We start from the raw sequence: 14748 nt of genomic DNA, 5'->3' as shown, positions 1-14748 counted from the left end.
AAGATGGGCATACAGTAGAACGTGGTCACACTAAAGTTGATGACCATGATGCGCTTTCGAGGCCTAACGTAGTCAGACACAGGATGTTAAAAGCCTTCTGACCACGCTAAATTTAGTGCGACCACGTTATCCTGCAACCCGGGGTATGATATATACGAGTCATTTAGACGGCAATTGTTGAAATCACATAATACATGATTACGGTAGATTCACAGAAATTCAAAGCAAGATATTCGAACATGGCATACATCAAGTCATTCATCTAATTATACATATCGAACAAACACGTACCCACGCCGAGTGCATGGAAGAAAGGAAAATAAAACAAAGATTAGGAGAGGGCTGTACCCCTCCATATGTACAGCTGATTCTGTCCATGCGGAAACCAATGTACTGTTCATAGCCATCAGAGACCAGCTCGTCCAGCATTAGAGAATTAGCGAGGCGGCTGCGATTGCGGATGCAATGGACCCGGTATACCCCCTTGAACCGAGCCTTGACTGTAGACCCGGTGATGACCAGACGTGTGAACACCTGGCTCACCAGGGCCCGGAGGTCGTTGATGCAATGATGGGATCCCACCCGACGATGACGGCGGTGGTTGGGCGTAGCCCATGCCGCCATGATGCATGGCTGATGGAGGGGTGTAAGACCGCCCGAGGCTTGCCAATGATGGCATCGACCGACCCTGGGCCTGCGGTGGAGGAGTGTTCTGTCCATATTGCGAAGGACCACCGGCCAGTCCGACAGCGTTTGAGCGATGTGGCTGGTGGGAACCATTGACCATAGTCTGGACGTGTTGATGGTAGCTTTGACTGTGTTGCTGAGCAGCAGGGGTAGACGGTGCAGCGGGGGAGTACGAAAGTTGCGAGCCAGGTTGGCGAGACGCCATGCCGAATAGACTGGTCGAGGACTGAGATGGTGTGGGTGGCTCCGGACGAGAGCCATAGACAGCACTGCTGGCTCGTGGAGGTGGCGATGCCGGTCGGTACGCCGATGGCTGTGAGACCATTTCACGGGCACCAGATGGGACACCAGGCTGTGAGAAGACGCTAGGATAAGCAGATCGCTGAGAAGCAGCCGGTGGCGGGGTAGGTGCCGGAGACGGAACAGGCATGGCATTTAGTGGGCCAGCATGTTGAGATTGCGCGGATGCATAATGTCCATAGGAGCCTTGGGCAGACAGTGACGATACCGGACGACCACTTTGGGATGATGGCGGCGGCTGAGCTTGCGTTGGTGGACCTGCTTGTTGCGCTCTGGGGTCGAAGCGCGCCATCCAGTCATTATTTGCAGCAGTCCCTGAGCCAACCTGAGGGGGCCCATAATTGCCGTATTCTGGATATCCACGAGATGGCGTCTGGTATGGGCTTGGCTGACTATAGCTAGAAGGCTTCTGTCCAGACCCAGGCATTCCTGGTTCCTCGAGACGAGCTGGGTCTCCAGGTTGGTAGACAGACCTTGAGGCGGATACAGCGCCAGAACCGGGACCAGGAGGGACTTCACTGGCGAAACGCTTCCGTGGCTGAGGCTCTTCGGGCTCATCATTGAGAATGCTCATAATGTTCGAGCGCTTAGCAGGGACTTGACGGGAGGTTGACTCGGGTACCGGTGTGGCGCTGGGACGCAGAGTATCTTTGACTGGTGACAGACCTGGACGAGGAGAGTGAGACAGTCCGCCCGGTTGTCCCTGTAGCGAGTAATAGGCCCTTTGGGCGAAAGGATCGCGATGAACGGAGGATATGTCAAGCTCCGGTCGTGACAGTTGCGATGGCGAGCCAGGGGCTTGCGTAAGACTGGGATGGCGTGAATGAGAAGGTGGTATAAGAGATGGAGGTGGCTGCCCTGGTATGTAAGCCTGCGAAGACAAAGGATCCATTCGGGACAGCTCTTGAGGCATGCCCGCCGCCGCAGTATGACGCGAGGGCATCTGCATTTCTTGCGCACGCTGACTGGTGGCTGGCAAGATTGCGGAATCGCGCCGGTCATCGGTGAAGAATCCGAGGCGGGGACCTGGAATCCGAGAGGACGAAGCCTGTGTTCGCATTGCTCGGGAACCATCATCACCAAGAGTAGCAGCAACGGAGGGTACAGCTGCGCCAGTGGAAGCCTGCGCGAGTGGTGCGTATCGATTGGCAGTCCGTTCATTTTCGGGCATAATCCGGCCGTGCAATGACATTGGTTGGGGTGACATTGCAATGGGTTTGCCTTTGGGAGGGAATCGTCCATCTTCCGCCTCGGGCATCAGCTCGCCAAGGGGTGCGAGCGGGCGTGGAACAATGGCTGATGGGGTTGCTTCATAACGGCGCTTCGGAGCAACGCTGGGGACTGGAAGAGGACCGGTTGGTTCACCACGAGCTTTCTTTTCCTCCGCCATCAACACAGTCTCTTCGAAATCCTTCTGTCCCGAGTCAAGACGCCGCTGGTAGTAATTTTTCACCTGCAGAGGTTTGTGTTAGCCATGTGAATAACCAAATTAAACATTCATCGTTGCAATTCTTACCATCACCGTCGTCTTGGTCTTCATGAAATTTGAGATACCCTCAAAGTCACGGCCAAAGTGTGCTAGCAAGCGCGGGAAATCGCGTTGCTCAGGAACAGACCAGTAGCTCGTCGGTTGCAGAGACCCATACCCACCCTCCGAGGCTTTGGGTGTCGTCATGACTGGCTCAACTTCTGTGGATTCAAAGACATACATCCCCTCCTTCGCTCTTCCACGACCACCTCTGGGACGAGAGGAGGGTGGTGGAGCCTCTTTCTCCACAGCTTCTTTCTCCTGTGGCAAAATGGCCTCGACCATTCCGTCCACGCCCAACTCCACCTTGGGGGCTGCAGCAAGAGGAGGATTGCCCTGAGGAGCCGGGGTCGGGGCTTTGGAATCCTGTTGGTTGGTTTTCGCACCACGCCGTTGAGTACGAGCACCGCCAGCACGTCCACCACGCCGAGCAGCTGGCTTCTCCGTGGGTTCACCGTCTTTAGCGGCTTGGCCTCGGCGACCAGTGGTGGCGGCGCCTTCGGCTTCATTCGAATCACCAAAGGTGGGGGCTGCCGCACGCCGTGGGCGTCCAGTGTCGGTGACAGGAGGAGGCTGCTCTTCTTCACCGTCAAAGTCAGGCTTGACAACACCCAGATCGGCAATCAAAGCATTGGACTTGGGTCGAGAAGACCGGGCTTTTCCTCTGCCGCGCCGACTCCAGCGTTTGTTCAGCTTGGCCTTGTACTTGATCTCTTCCTTGGTAAGGTAATAGTGAACAATGCACTGCTTGAAATCACGGCCAGGCAGGGATTGTGCGATCTTGCCCCATTTCTTTGGGTACGCCATGAAAGCATCTGTGAACAACTGATGCTCCTCTGGAGTAAAGTCATTGGGTGGTGGCAGGAAACCAAACACTTCCATCGCGTGGTTAGGGTCGATGGTGTTGTTGACATCCTTGTAGATGCCGGCTTTCACCTCTAGAGGTTCCAGCATATCCGGGATCACTGCCTCGCGGACCAGGTCGGGTCGAGCAGTCGCCATTTTCGTTCGTCGGCGTTCAAGCTCCTCCTGAGCCGAGATTTCGGATGCTTTCAATGCGTTCAGGAAATCGAGTTCGCTGTTTCCTTTGTACCGTCGGCCTTCCCGGCCTTCGGGGGCAGCCGCTGGAGGAGTAGGAACTGGCGGTGCTGGAGGGGAAGCAGGACCAGGCGTCATGGGTTTCTTTTCTTTCAAGCGATCCATCTCCCAAACAGCCAAGCGCCAACGCTTGTAATAAGCCATGTACTCCTCCCGAAGAGCGGCATTCTTCTTTGCAACCTCCTTTTGTCGCCTGGAAAGCTCACCTTGAATCATATCCTTGAGGCTATCCTGAGTTGAATTGTTCTCGTGGCATACTTCCATATCAGAAATGGGGGTGGGAGGCCCCGAATGCAAAAATGGCAGGCGCTCGACGGTGATTTCATCGCGCGCGGCAATCTGAGGAACAACCGTGAGGGGTACAGACTCTGACTTGCGATCGAGGACCGTCGGGGCAAAGGAAACCACCTTCTCGTTGGCCGCGGCAGTTGACGGTTCTTCTTCGTCTTCGACGGATGGAATAGGGGCAGCGGGCTGGGCGAGTTTCTCTTCATTGGCAATTTTGCCAAGCATCTGAATTCGCAGCAAGAGAGAGACGATGGTCGGATCTTCCAAGGGTGAAGGAGGTAATTCGGACCGAAGAGACTGCATGTCCTTTTCAAATATCTGCTTTCGCTCTTCCAGATATTCCTTGGTGAAAACGACTTTCTCTTCCTCCTCTTCCTCCTCTTCTTCTTCTTCAACTTCCATCTCCACATCCGGCTCCTGCTCTTTGTCTTCTTGTAGTTCGTGGTCATCATTGAACCGTCCAATATTCTGGAGCCGTGGGGATTCTTTTTGTCTACTTCTTTTTCCCTGGTGGGCCTGGCATCCGCAAATGAGACAGGTGGTGGAGAGGTTCTGATGGGAAGCTCAAGGGAACCGGAGCGTGGGGGAGTTGTCTTCACTGCATCACGTACAGCATCTTTGATGATCTTGGGCTCTTCTGGCACGAACGTGGTTTCAGGCGAAGCGCCGTGATGCAGTTTATCATCAGCTGGTATTTTCCCCTCATGCTCATCGGGCTCTTTCTTTGGCGGAGCAGTTGATACAGACGGAGCGCGCCCAAAACTAGAACGGCCCCATGACTTGACCCCCTTGTTACCACCACCACGCGGTGATGAACTCGGCCGTCTCTGGTAGGCTCGTGGGCCGGTCGGAATGCTCGATGGTTGCATCCGAGGAGAGATCGAGGGATCTCTAGATTGCGCTCGAGGAGCGGGCGGGGGAAGTCGAGCGAAGGTTGGAGAAGTGGTAACAACACTGGACTTTCCAGGTGCGTATGGTTCACCAACCCCGGATATCGAATCTCGTTTGGCCATTGCAGCAGGGGCCGTCGGCGGGGAACGGTCAGACAGGTGAGTAGACGCTCTTGCGGCGCGGGCCGCCTCTTCCTGGCGGTGATTGCCATCGAATGGATGAACACGAGAGTCGAGTGGTTGCAATGACAGGCTTCGCTCAGCTTTCGGGCCGGTGGGTGGTTGAAAGGGCTGTCGTTCCTTTTCGGCCTGGGGGAGGGCTCATTTGTCGTCCGAGCTGCTTCCACAGAAGGTGCTTTCGTGGGAGGTACCGCGGGGATAGGTGCAGAGACAGAGCCAAACGCGGGAACTTGGGGAGCTGATGGTGGAGGAGATTGCTGACCAAGGAGTCCTACATCCTTGGGAGGTTCGAATCGGACTGGGGCTGGCTCGGGTCGATCACTATCACGTCGGAGCTCTCCTGTCGGAGGTCCAGAGATGATAGATGCTTTTCGTTGCGTTTGTTCGGTGGGGTCGTGCTCAGACAATCGATCTGGTACCGTCGAACCTGGACCGGGAGCGACATGAGACGTTGAGGCGACAGTCGAGGCAATTGAGCCTCTATTATCGGTTCGGCTTGGAGGACGATCGCGTTTCCAAGGCTCTGGGGGACGGTCACGATCTTCACGATCTGGCCGACGAGCTTCCCACTCGTCTCTTCGCTCAAATCGATCACGCCGGTCCATATCACGGTCACGATCTCGGTCCCGTACAGGATCCCGATCTCGATCTCGGTCAAGCATGCGGTCGCGGTCGCGGTCGCGATCAACGGGACGATCACGATCCAGCAGATCTCGCTCGCGATCACGATCCAAGATAGAGGGTCGTCCACGACCCGGCCAGCCAAGGCGACCATCACGAGATCGACTTCGACGGCGGAACGGCTCACGACCACGTCCGCGACCTCCTTCCCAGTCACCACGGCCACGGCCCCGCATCGAGCCACCACCATGCGGATGACCACCACTTGAAGGGGGGCCATCGGGTCCTCCAGACGATGCAGACAGGATACTATCCCGAGAGTTGCGTCTCATGCGCACCAAATCGAAATCGCGGCCCGGAGGATCTCTTGAATCGCGAAAATCGCGTGTAGGTGACCGGGAACGACCTCGACCAAAACCTATGCGATCAGGTCGTGGATCGAACTCACGGTCCCGGCGACCACCGTAGTCGCGATCGGCATCGCGCCGGAATGGTGGTCCATCACGCGTGTCTCGAAAGTCGCGCTCGCGATCTCTTGGGTCTCGGTCACGGTCTCGGTCTCGGTCTCGATCTCGATCTCGATCTCGAAAGTCGCCGCCACGGCCATAACCTCGTCCACGGCCACCGCCTCCACCTCCACCAAACCGGTCACTGGCTCCAAAGGAGCCACCCCGACCTGGGGAGTCGACGAGTGCCCGTGGGCCACGCGGAGGTTCTCTGCCAAATGAAGGACTCCCGTCGTCGAGGCCGCGAGAACCGACAGGTTGCCGACGGTCCCCGAATCGTTGAGGGGAACGATCGCGGGAGTTAAACCCGGACGAAGGGGGAAATCGAGACGACATTACCAGGTCATGCTCTGTGATGACCCGGGAGACTGAAGAGGTGTGATCAGTTGCGAGAAGGGGATGAAGATGACGAGATTCACTGAAAAGGGCCCGGGTGGAGGGAGATGTCGGGTATCTTGCTGTGGGAAATGACGATGGCGGATGTCTGAGTGTGTGTCTGGCTTTTGAAGGTATCTTCAACTTTCTAACTTGCAGCCTCCGAACCAGTGGAACGGGGGCACACGTGATCTACAGCACGGGCCACGTGAAGATGGCCCGATCGGGCAGGGGATTTTCAAGGTGGACTTTCTTTTTTCTGGGATGGAAGAAGATAGGGATGGGTTCAATTATGCGGCGAAAAGGTACTGTAATCAAATACAGTTGGATGTCTGTCCAGGGCAATGCGAACATGTGACAGGACAGGATTTGAAGCCACCGAAGCATTGAAGAATCGAAAGATCGAATGTGGAAAAGGGTCAGGGGTCCGTGCACGACGCCTGCACGGGGATCTAGACGACTCCATCCGCAGGAGTACGAAGTACAGTAGTACAGTATAGTACTCTTGAAGGATACACAGATCAGGTGCATGCCGGAGGGGTTGAAGGGTCGATAGCCTGCTAGCTATGGACATGGTGTCAACTGCTAGCACCCCGAGTACTACTAACCGGGATATCTGATTACCATTACTCACTATGTAGGGAGCAATCGAGACGCTAGACCACTTCTCCTGAAGGGCTTGGCAGGCTCGTGAGAACTCCGAGGATCTGCAACAGATGAAACAAGGCTCCAAAATTGGTAATGCAGCCATTCAGGGGGCGGTATCCATATCTACATATGCATGAAAGACCGCATACAGGTCAGATATCAAAATCTGGCTGACTTGTCTAAATGTCGAAGAGGCCAGGCATGAGAAGTGGCTGGCCAACAATCGAATGCTCGATGCATTGGATGCCTGAGGTGTCCACATCGGTGCCTGGCGATGACGGGCCTTCCCCGCCAAAAAAAAAAGGGAAAAAAAACGAAAAAGTAAAAACAGGTGTCGAATCTTCAATTAGATCCTCACCCCGCTACACATATACATCCCTCGACCACTCGATAAACCTCGGTTCAATTGCAACGATCTGAGAAACATATATTCTCAGCCCTACTTCAACCATCTATTTCCCTCTTTCCCCTCTCCCCCTCTCACACAGCACGATGAGCAGCTCCGTGCCCCCCACCTCGGCGACCGACTCGGTCCTTGTCGCCTCGGGTCCCGTCCCTGAAGGAGCACAGGAAGTGCGTGGCGTGGACTTTGATCAGTTTCATGGCCGGGATATCACAGTTGCTGAGATGGTCGAGAACATGACTCATATGGGCTTCCAAGGCAGTGCGGTTGCCGAGGCCGCTCGGATCATCAACGAGATGGTGCGATGCTCCCTTTCAACCAGACCTCGAAAGCGAAAATCAAAAGCTAATCTTTCATTTTCCCTATTAGCGAGCCTTCCGTCATCCTGAAACCGGCGAAAAGACCACCGTCTTCCTCGGCTACACCTCCAACCTCATTTCCTCCGGCCTCCGGGACACGCTTCGGTACCTCGTTAAGCACAAGCATGTCTCGGCCATAGTGACGACGGCAGGTGGTGTAGAGGAGGACTTGATTAAATGCCTGGCACCGACATATATGGGCTCGTTTAGCACCCCGGGAGCCGGTCTGCGGGCCAAGGGCTTGAACCGGATTGGTAATCTGCTGGTCCCCAACAATAACTACTGTGCCTTTGAGGACTGGGTGGTCCCCATCCTGGACCGGATGCTCGAGGAACAAGAGGCTGCCAAGCGTAAGGCTCGGGAGACGGGCGATGAGGAGGACGAGCTGCACTGGACCCCCAGCCGCATCACCGAGCGACTCGGTCGGGAGATCAATAATGAGGATTCGGTGCTCTACTGGGCGGCCCGTAACAACATCCCGGTCTTCTGCCCCGCCTTGACGGATGGCTCTCTGGGGGATATGCTCTACTTCCATACCTTCAAGTCCTCCCCACAACGGCTACGGGTGGACATTGTGGACGATGTCCGCCGCATCAACACCATGGCCGTACGGGCCGCCCGCGCTGGAATGATCATTCTGGGTGGCGGAGTGGTGAAGCACCATATTGCCAATGCCTGTTTGATGCGCAACGGGGCTGAGCATGCCGTCTACGTGAATACGGCGCAAGAGTTCGATGGCAGTGATGCCGGCGCTCGACCCGATGAGGCCGTCAGCTGGGGCAAAATCAAAGCCGATGCCAGAGCCGTCAAGGTCTATGCCGAAGCGACGGTGGCCTTCCCCCTCATTGTCGCTGCTTCCTTTGCGAGAGCGGAGACCCCCTCGCAGACCCCCTCACAGAACTAAGAAATTTTTGGAAGAGGGCCGGGGGTATTCATCATGCTGGACCTTTGGGGAGGAAGAGGGAAGCCTCTCATGCATGAATCCGTGATTCGTCTCTCGAGGCTGCCGCGCGCATGCAGGGTCCCGTGTCACCCGCCACAGCCGCCAATCATGAACTGCAGGGTGATGCCCACGCGCTTGGACCAGTCAGGCTTGAAATCTGATGAATCGCAGCCCGTGGGGAGATGAGTACCCAGTCCTGCGTGGTGTCCATGTGCCCTGTCAGATGCAGATACAACGGGCACCTGCCGCCGCACTGTCGGTGGGTCAATTAATCGAACTGATCTCGCTGGCAGGATGGCTAGCAGGCGGGCAGAGAGGCCTGATGTCTTTCTCCCCAACCGATTTCTCCAGTGCAAGGGTGACCCGAGCGGCTGGTGCCCGCAGCAAGGCGGATTGCTGCCCGCGTGGCCGGTAGTCAGTGCCGACCAGTTGGCAGGGCCCACTTGGCACTGGGGCCCCGAGACCGGTCGGGTCCGGTGGCACTCTGGCCGATTTCAAGCGATTCGGAAGTGGGTGGACAGTCGAATCAGCCAATTCCAGACCTCCCAGTGGAGTGGGACTTGACTGCTTGCATAAGCAGGAGAACCTGGAAGAGTGGCGACTTTGGGGCCACTTGGAAAGGGGGAAGTACATACGGTAGTCAGCATCCGATCGGAGGTGGCGACGGCGAAGCGAAGAGAAGGTGGAGATGTGCCCACTGTGCAAGAATCATCATAAGAAGCAGAAGAATTCGAAAAGAGAATGAGAATAATGCATAGCCGGACCCAACAATCGACTCTGTTGCCACCTGGATCATGTTCTCCAGGACAAGAGATTTCATTCAGAGACCAGTTTTAAGGTTGGGACTCGGTTGGCTGCCCTGAGGCCCAAGTGGGTCCCTTTCGGATCCACGGCCGATCTCCGGAGGAGAAAGGAGGAGAAGAGGCTCACCGCGATTTTGAATCGTGCTGTAAAGTGTATAGATGATCATTGACAGAAGTGCCGAGCAGGATGCTCAATTGATTTTCGACCAAGTAGTCGATGCCCGATTGTAGTCCAGCACGCTCTACTCTATACATGAGTATAGTGCCTACGACCAGGCCACGAGGCACCCCAACTGCCGCGTGGATCCCCCACCTGACAACCCGACGGACTACTGGACAGGGTACGGTAGTGCAGTAGTAGGGTGGTGCCGGAGAGAGAAGAAGAGTCTAGTGGTCGTGGGTGTATTATTGTCAATATTGAACAGAATAATAAGGATGATTCTGATTTTTATGATTTTTATTATTCTTATTCTTTCCCGAGTGGAGTCTCTCCTGTCTGCAGTGGGCCCGTTTCTTTTTCTCCCGCGAATCCCCCCCCGGACTTTGTCTTCTGCTTATCGGCCCGTTTCCTTTTCTTTTTTTCTCCTCTTTTGCCTCCTTCTCTCTTCCCCTCCTCCATCTATTTACACACACACACACTCACTCACTCACTCACTCTCTCACTCTCTCTTTACCATCGAGAGACCCTCTATACACCCTCCCTGCGCTATACATCTCTCGACGGGTCCCTCCATCGTTCGCCGATAAGCAACGGGATGAGCCTTATCGCTCCACACATTCGCTTCCAATCGTGTTTTTAAAGAGTACAGAGACGAACACACCATTCAACAATTGACCCCACAGACTGCACTCAGACTGGAGATTCAAGTCTGAACAGGTTCTGCATATCGCTCCTTATCACCCACAGTTCATCGTTTCGCCAGTGCGGCACCTTACCACAGAATGGATCCCTCACGGGACGACTTGTCCAGCCCGCCGACCTCGGTCCCCACGGTCCCCGAGATCACTCAGGTCCAAGAGTCCAACAATACACCCCTGACTCCTCCAGAGACCTCATTATCCCCCATTCCATCCTCAGAGAGTCCCATTCCCTCCGTCGAGCAGCCAGATATGCCCTCTGAGTCACAACCTCAAGCGCCCACTCCACCCCCCACCGAACCCGTCGTACCAGCCGAGGAGGTGGAGCATGCCTATTGGGCCGAGTTCGAGGAAGACACCTCGATCCCCAATGCGGAGGAAATGAAGGATATCAACAGTTCGGATCAAGACTATAGTGCCTGTGACCGTAGGTTTCATCCCAAGACTCAAGGATTATAGAGGAAGATGGCACGGGGATATACTAACGGTTCACCAGATACATACTGGGAAAGCAACTTCTTCCGGGATTTGGATGACCCCGAATACGTGCCCATGGAAAAGGCGCGGCTGACATGGAAGTTCAAGGGTGTCCGAGGTACACCCGATGCTCCCAATCGGGCCAAGGTCATGCGGTCTCCAGCAGCCTTCGTGGGTGGTTACTGGTGGCGAATCAAGTTCTACCCTCGTGGAAACAATGTTGGTTCATTGAGTATCTATGTGGAATGCTCGCGAACCATGCCCGCCTCCGACGAGACGCTTCCCGAGACCGAGTTTACCGTTCGTCGAGGTCCATCGGATGCGAAACTCGACGAGGCCGCGCCCGACTTGGATGTGAAGACTCCAGCGACCGAGAATACGACAGCCTGGCTAGAAGACTACAGGGCAAAGTATGCGAATGTGCCTGCTTCCAACACGTCTGAGGAAGGTGAGGAAACGTCATCCAGCCCCTGGCGTGTGGCTGCACAGATCGGTGTAATCGTATACAACCCCGAGGAGCCTCGGACGGGATGGATGCAATCCTCCTGCCATCAGTTCAACTCCCACAACCTGGACTGGGGTTGGACCTACTTCCACGGGCCGTGGGATCAGATTCACACCCGTCGGCGTGGCCAGCATCGGGCTTTGTTGAACAACGACATGCTTGCTTTCGATGCGTATATCCGCGTGATCGACGACCCAACACGGTCCCTATGGTGGCACCCCAGTGACTCCGAGCCCACGTGGGATAGTCTAGCCCTGACTGGCTACCGTCCTCTGGGCGATTCGGTCATCAACCACAGCGCCGAGGTGGCCGGCCTGGCTTCGTGGCTGCACATACCTCCGTTCTGCAAGATCATTCAGAGTGTCGACGTGCTCGAACATCTCACAAACTGTGATGTCAAGCCCAAGCCTCTGTGCGATGCTTTGCAGAAGCTGTTGTGGCAGCTGCGGCGTCGGACGCAGTCTCCCCAGTATGTGGACACCGACGCCATCACCTCGACTCTGCGCAATCTGCGTGAGTTCTCGAGCGATGTCTCTGAGTTTTGGGAACGCCTACGCCGCACCCTGGAGCTCGAGCTTGCTGGTACCGAGGCGGGTCAAGAATTTGCCAAGCTGTTTGACAGCCCAGCACCAGTTTCAGTTCCGGGGATGGACGAGACCCCTGTAGTGAATACCCTGCCGGCACAGTACAACTCCCGCATCTGTGTTCGAGCCGACTCAGCACAGTCCACGGGCCAAGCTGTCAGAGAATACCTCCAGGCCAAGTCTGGTCGGTGGTCTCTCCCTCCTGTGCTTCACATTGAACTTGGCCGCCATACTCTGGACAAGTCGATGCGTTGGCAGTTGGCGTTCAACAAGGTCGAACTGGACGAGGAGTTGGATCTGACGCCTTTCGTGGTCGATGGCCAAGGCACCAAGTACGTTCTCTACGGCTATGTGGTTCACCGTGGTCGCCGGACGTCCGGCAAGTTCTTCAGCATTCTTCGTCCAGCTGGTCCTGGAACCAAGTGGCTTGCATTCGACGATGGTAGCGACAACCGTGTGGAGTGCCTGACTCAGAAGACCGCGATGGGCCCTCATCTCGGACTCAAGCCATCCGAGTCTGTGGACCATAAGAAGGGCCATGATGTCCCGGTCAATGTCATGTATATCCGCAGCGACATGGTTTCGGAGTTCCTCCCCGGTCCGCAGGGGCCTTGGGATGTCCCCGAGCCAGTCAAGCAGTACTACGAGACCGGGATTTACCAAACAGCGGGCGACGCCGCGAAGACTGACGTTCAGGTTGAGGTTTATTCGATGTCCGAGTATGAAACCTTGAACAGCCTGTTCGACAGCTATGACCTAATGATGCACGCCAAAGCATCTGACAACGTCATGTATATGACTCTGCCTCGTTCGTCTCGTCTGGCCGAACTACGGAAGAAGATTTCCATGTGGAAGTCTGCTGGTGGAGAGACAGTTGGCCCGGAGCGTGTCCGTCTTTGGCATATTGGAGCCCAATGCGGCTCCACGCTGGCATTCGATCTGATCACCGATCTCAACGTTCCGCTGGATTCGTCGGGTGGTACCATGCGGTTCTGGATGGAGACCATCTCAGAGGGTAAGTCATTGAATCTGCCCATCCATTGGAACATTATATACTAACTCAATTATTTAGATGATGCCAAGTTCTTCGCCATCCCTGACCCCCAATCTGCGACGGCCACTGAGGACAAGGTGGAAGAGTCGATTATTGAGCGGTCAGGTTTAGACACCCCGGAGCTGCTACCCTCCCCCGCTGATGGAGATGCTGTCGCCAGCTCTTCCGGATATATTGGTCCCATTGTCTCCATGGCTGGCATCGAACTGTCCAGTGCCAGCAACGAAAGCAGCTCTGAGTTGCCAGTTGCCACTGCGGCTCCGGAGACCGATGTCGTTACTGCAGTCAATGCTGCTCCCGTAGCCGAGACCAGCTCGGCAGATCAGCGAACGTCAATCCCTTCAGACTTGTCTGGATCCAGCTCACAGGGTTCAGTCGAGGCCCCTGTGGAGCCAGCAGTTGCTCTCCCCGTTGGCCACGTCTACTATTTCATTCAAGTCTTTGACGCAGACAACCAGGTCCTTCGTACGGTGGGCTCCTTCTTCTCGAAGTTGGAGGCCAATGTCAAGGCCTCGATTCGAAAGCATATGAAGTGGACTGTCCGTCGAGATTTCCTCATGTGGAAGCGAGTGGACGGCACCACCGTTAGCACTGTGTCCCCCGCGGAGAGCTTTATGGATGTTGTGGTCCCGCACGGATCCTGTATCATCGTGGGAGACAAGCTCAGCAAGGACAAGCGCGCCCAGCTTGGCCTTGCTGGTCTGTTCTCCAGCCCTGATCGCCTCATCCAATACTTGTGGGCTGAGTCCCGGCGGCATCCTATCCAAGGATTCACCGGTACCCAGACCGTTGAAGCCACTTTCACTAGTGATTACTACAGTGGTGATTTCCTCAAGGGGTACTATCACGGACGAGGCAAGCACTTCTCCGGCACTGGCACCGTCTACGAAGGAGACTTTATCTTCGGCCGCCGCCACGGCCAAGGCAAGATGGAATATCCTACCGGGGACAGCTACGATGGTGACTGGATCGAGGACGTCCGCCACGGCCAGGGTACTTACATCGAAAAGAAGACGGGCAACAAGTACGTTGGCGGCTACAAGGATGGCAAGCGCCACGGCAAGGGCATCAGCTACTGGGAAGTAGCCGATGAGGAGGCGGACCTTTGCCAGATCTGCTATTCAGAGGAGCAGAACGCTGTTTTCTGCGACTGCGGACACGTTTGCTCCTGCGTGACTTGTGCCAAGCAGGTGGATCTTTGCCCGATCTGCCGTAAGAGCATCAAGAGCGTGATTAAGATTTATCGGACATAGGGTTTCAATCTAGACTGTTGTTCCCTGTTGTTCGAAGCATGTTGGGGTTTTTGAGCATTTCATGTGTGATGTTCCTATGGTTTATACATATGTGGCCGTGATGGTGTTTTGTTTGATTTCGTTTTGGGTTGACATTCTTTTTGGCTGGTGCTAACATGGTTTCAATTCTCAGTTAGCGAACGGTGGGGTTTGACTGGTTTGTGGAATACGGCGGGAGGTCCCCTTTCAGGCTTGGAGTTTTCGTTTCTTCCTTTTTTCCCTTCTTTGCTCTCGCTCATCTTGGACTTTTTGGATATATCTGCATGCCACCTAGACTTGGAGCGTGGTGGACATAGATCATTTTATAACATAGAAGATTCCGTTCCGTTCTGTTCTGTTCTGTTCTGTT

At 55.3% G+C, this 14748-nt stretch overlaps 3 protein-coding genes across 3 annotated transcripts; 2 read left to right on the top strand and 1 right to left on the bottom strand.

The window, feature by feature from the left end:
• Window positions 1–436: 436 nt before the first annotated feature.
• N7458_003632 (MYB DNA-binding domain protein) lies at window positions 437–6434 on the bottom strand (the record flags this gene model as incomplete). Its single annotated transcript, XM_056907015.1, has 4 exons — window positions 437–2440; window positions 2504–4369; window positions 4399–5100; window positions 5163–6434. 4 exons carry the CDS (start codon window positions 6432–6434, stop codon window positions 437–439), a joined length of 5844 nt encoding a protein of 1947 aa, XP_056771122.1.
• Window positions 6435–7613: 1179 nt separating this feature from the next.
• Window positions 7614–8787, top strand: N7458_003631 (deoxyhypusine synthase; the record flags this gene model as incomplete). Its single annotated transcript, XM_056907014.1, has 2 exons — window positions 7614–7823; window positions 7894–8787. 2 exons carry the CDS (start codon window positions 7614–7616, stop codon window positions 8785–8787), a joined length of 1104 nt encoding a protein of 367 aa, XP_056771121.1.
• A 1784-nt stretch (window positions 8788–10571) lies between these two features.
• On the top strand, window positions 10572–14360 carry N7458_003630 (putative MATH and UCH domain protein; the record flags this gene model as incomplete). The annotated part of the gene is made up of 3 exons (XM_056907013.1): window positions 10572–10914; window positions 10984–13068; window positions 13126–14360. 3 exons carry the CDS (start codon window positions 10572–10574, stop codon window positions 14358–14360), a joined length of 3663 nt encoding a protein of 1220 aa, XP_056771120.1.
• Between the last annotated feature and the right edge of the window lie 388 nt (window positions 14361–14748).

Source organism: Penicillium daleae (genome assembly GCF_028827525.1).
Source record: "Penicillium daleae strain IBT 16125 chromosome Unknown utg000002l_segment0_segment0, whole genome shotgun sequence".
NCBI lineage: Eukaryota > Fungi > Ascomycota > Eurotiomycetes > Eurotiales > Aspergillaceae > Penicillium > Penicillium daleae.
The sequence above is the reverse complement of the archived record's forward strand: the minus strand, read 5'-3'. Positions and strand labels throughout refer to the sequence as shown.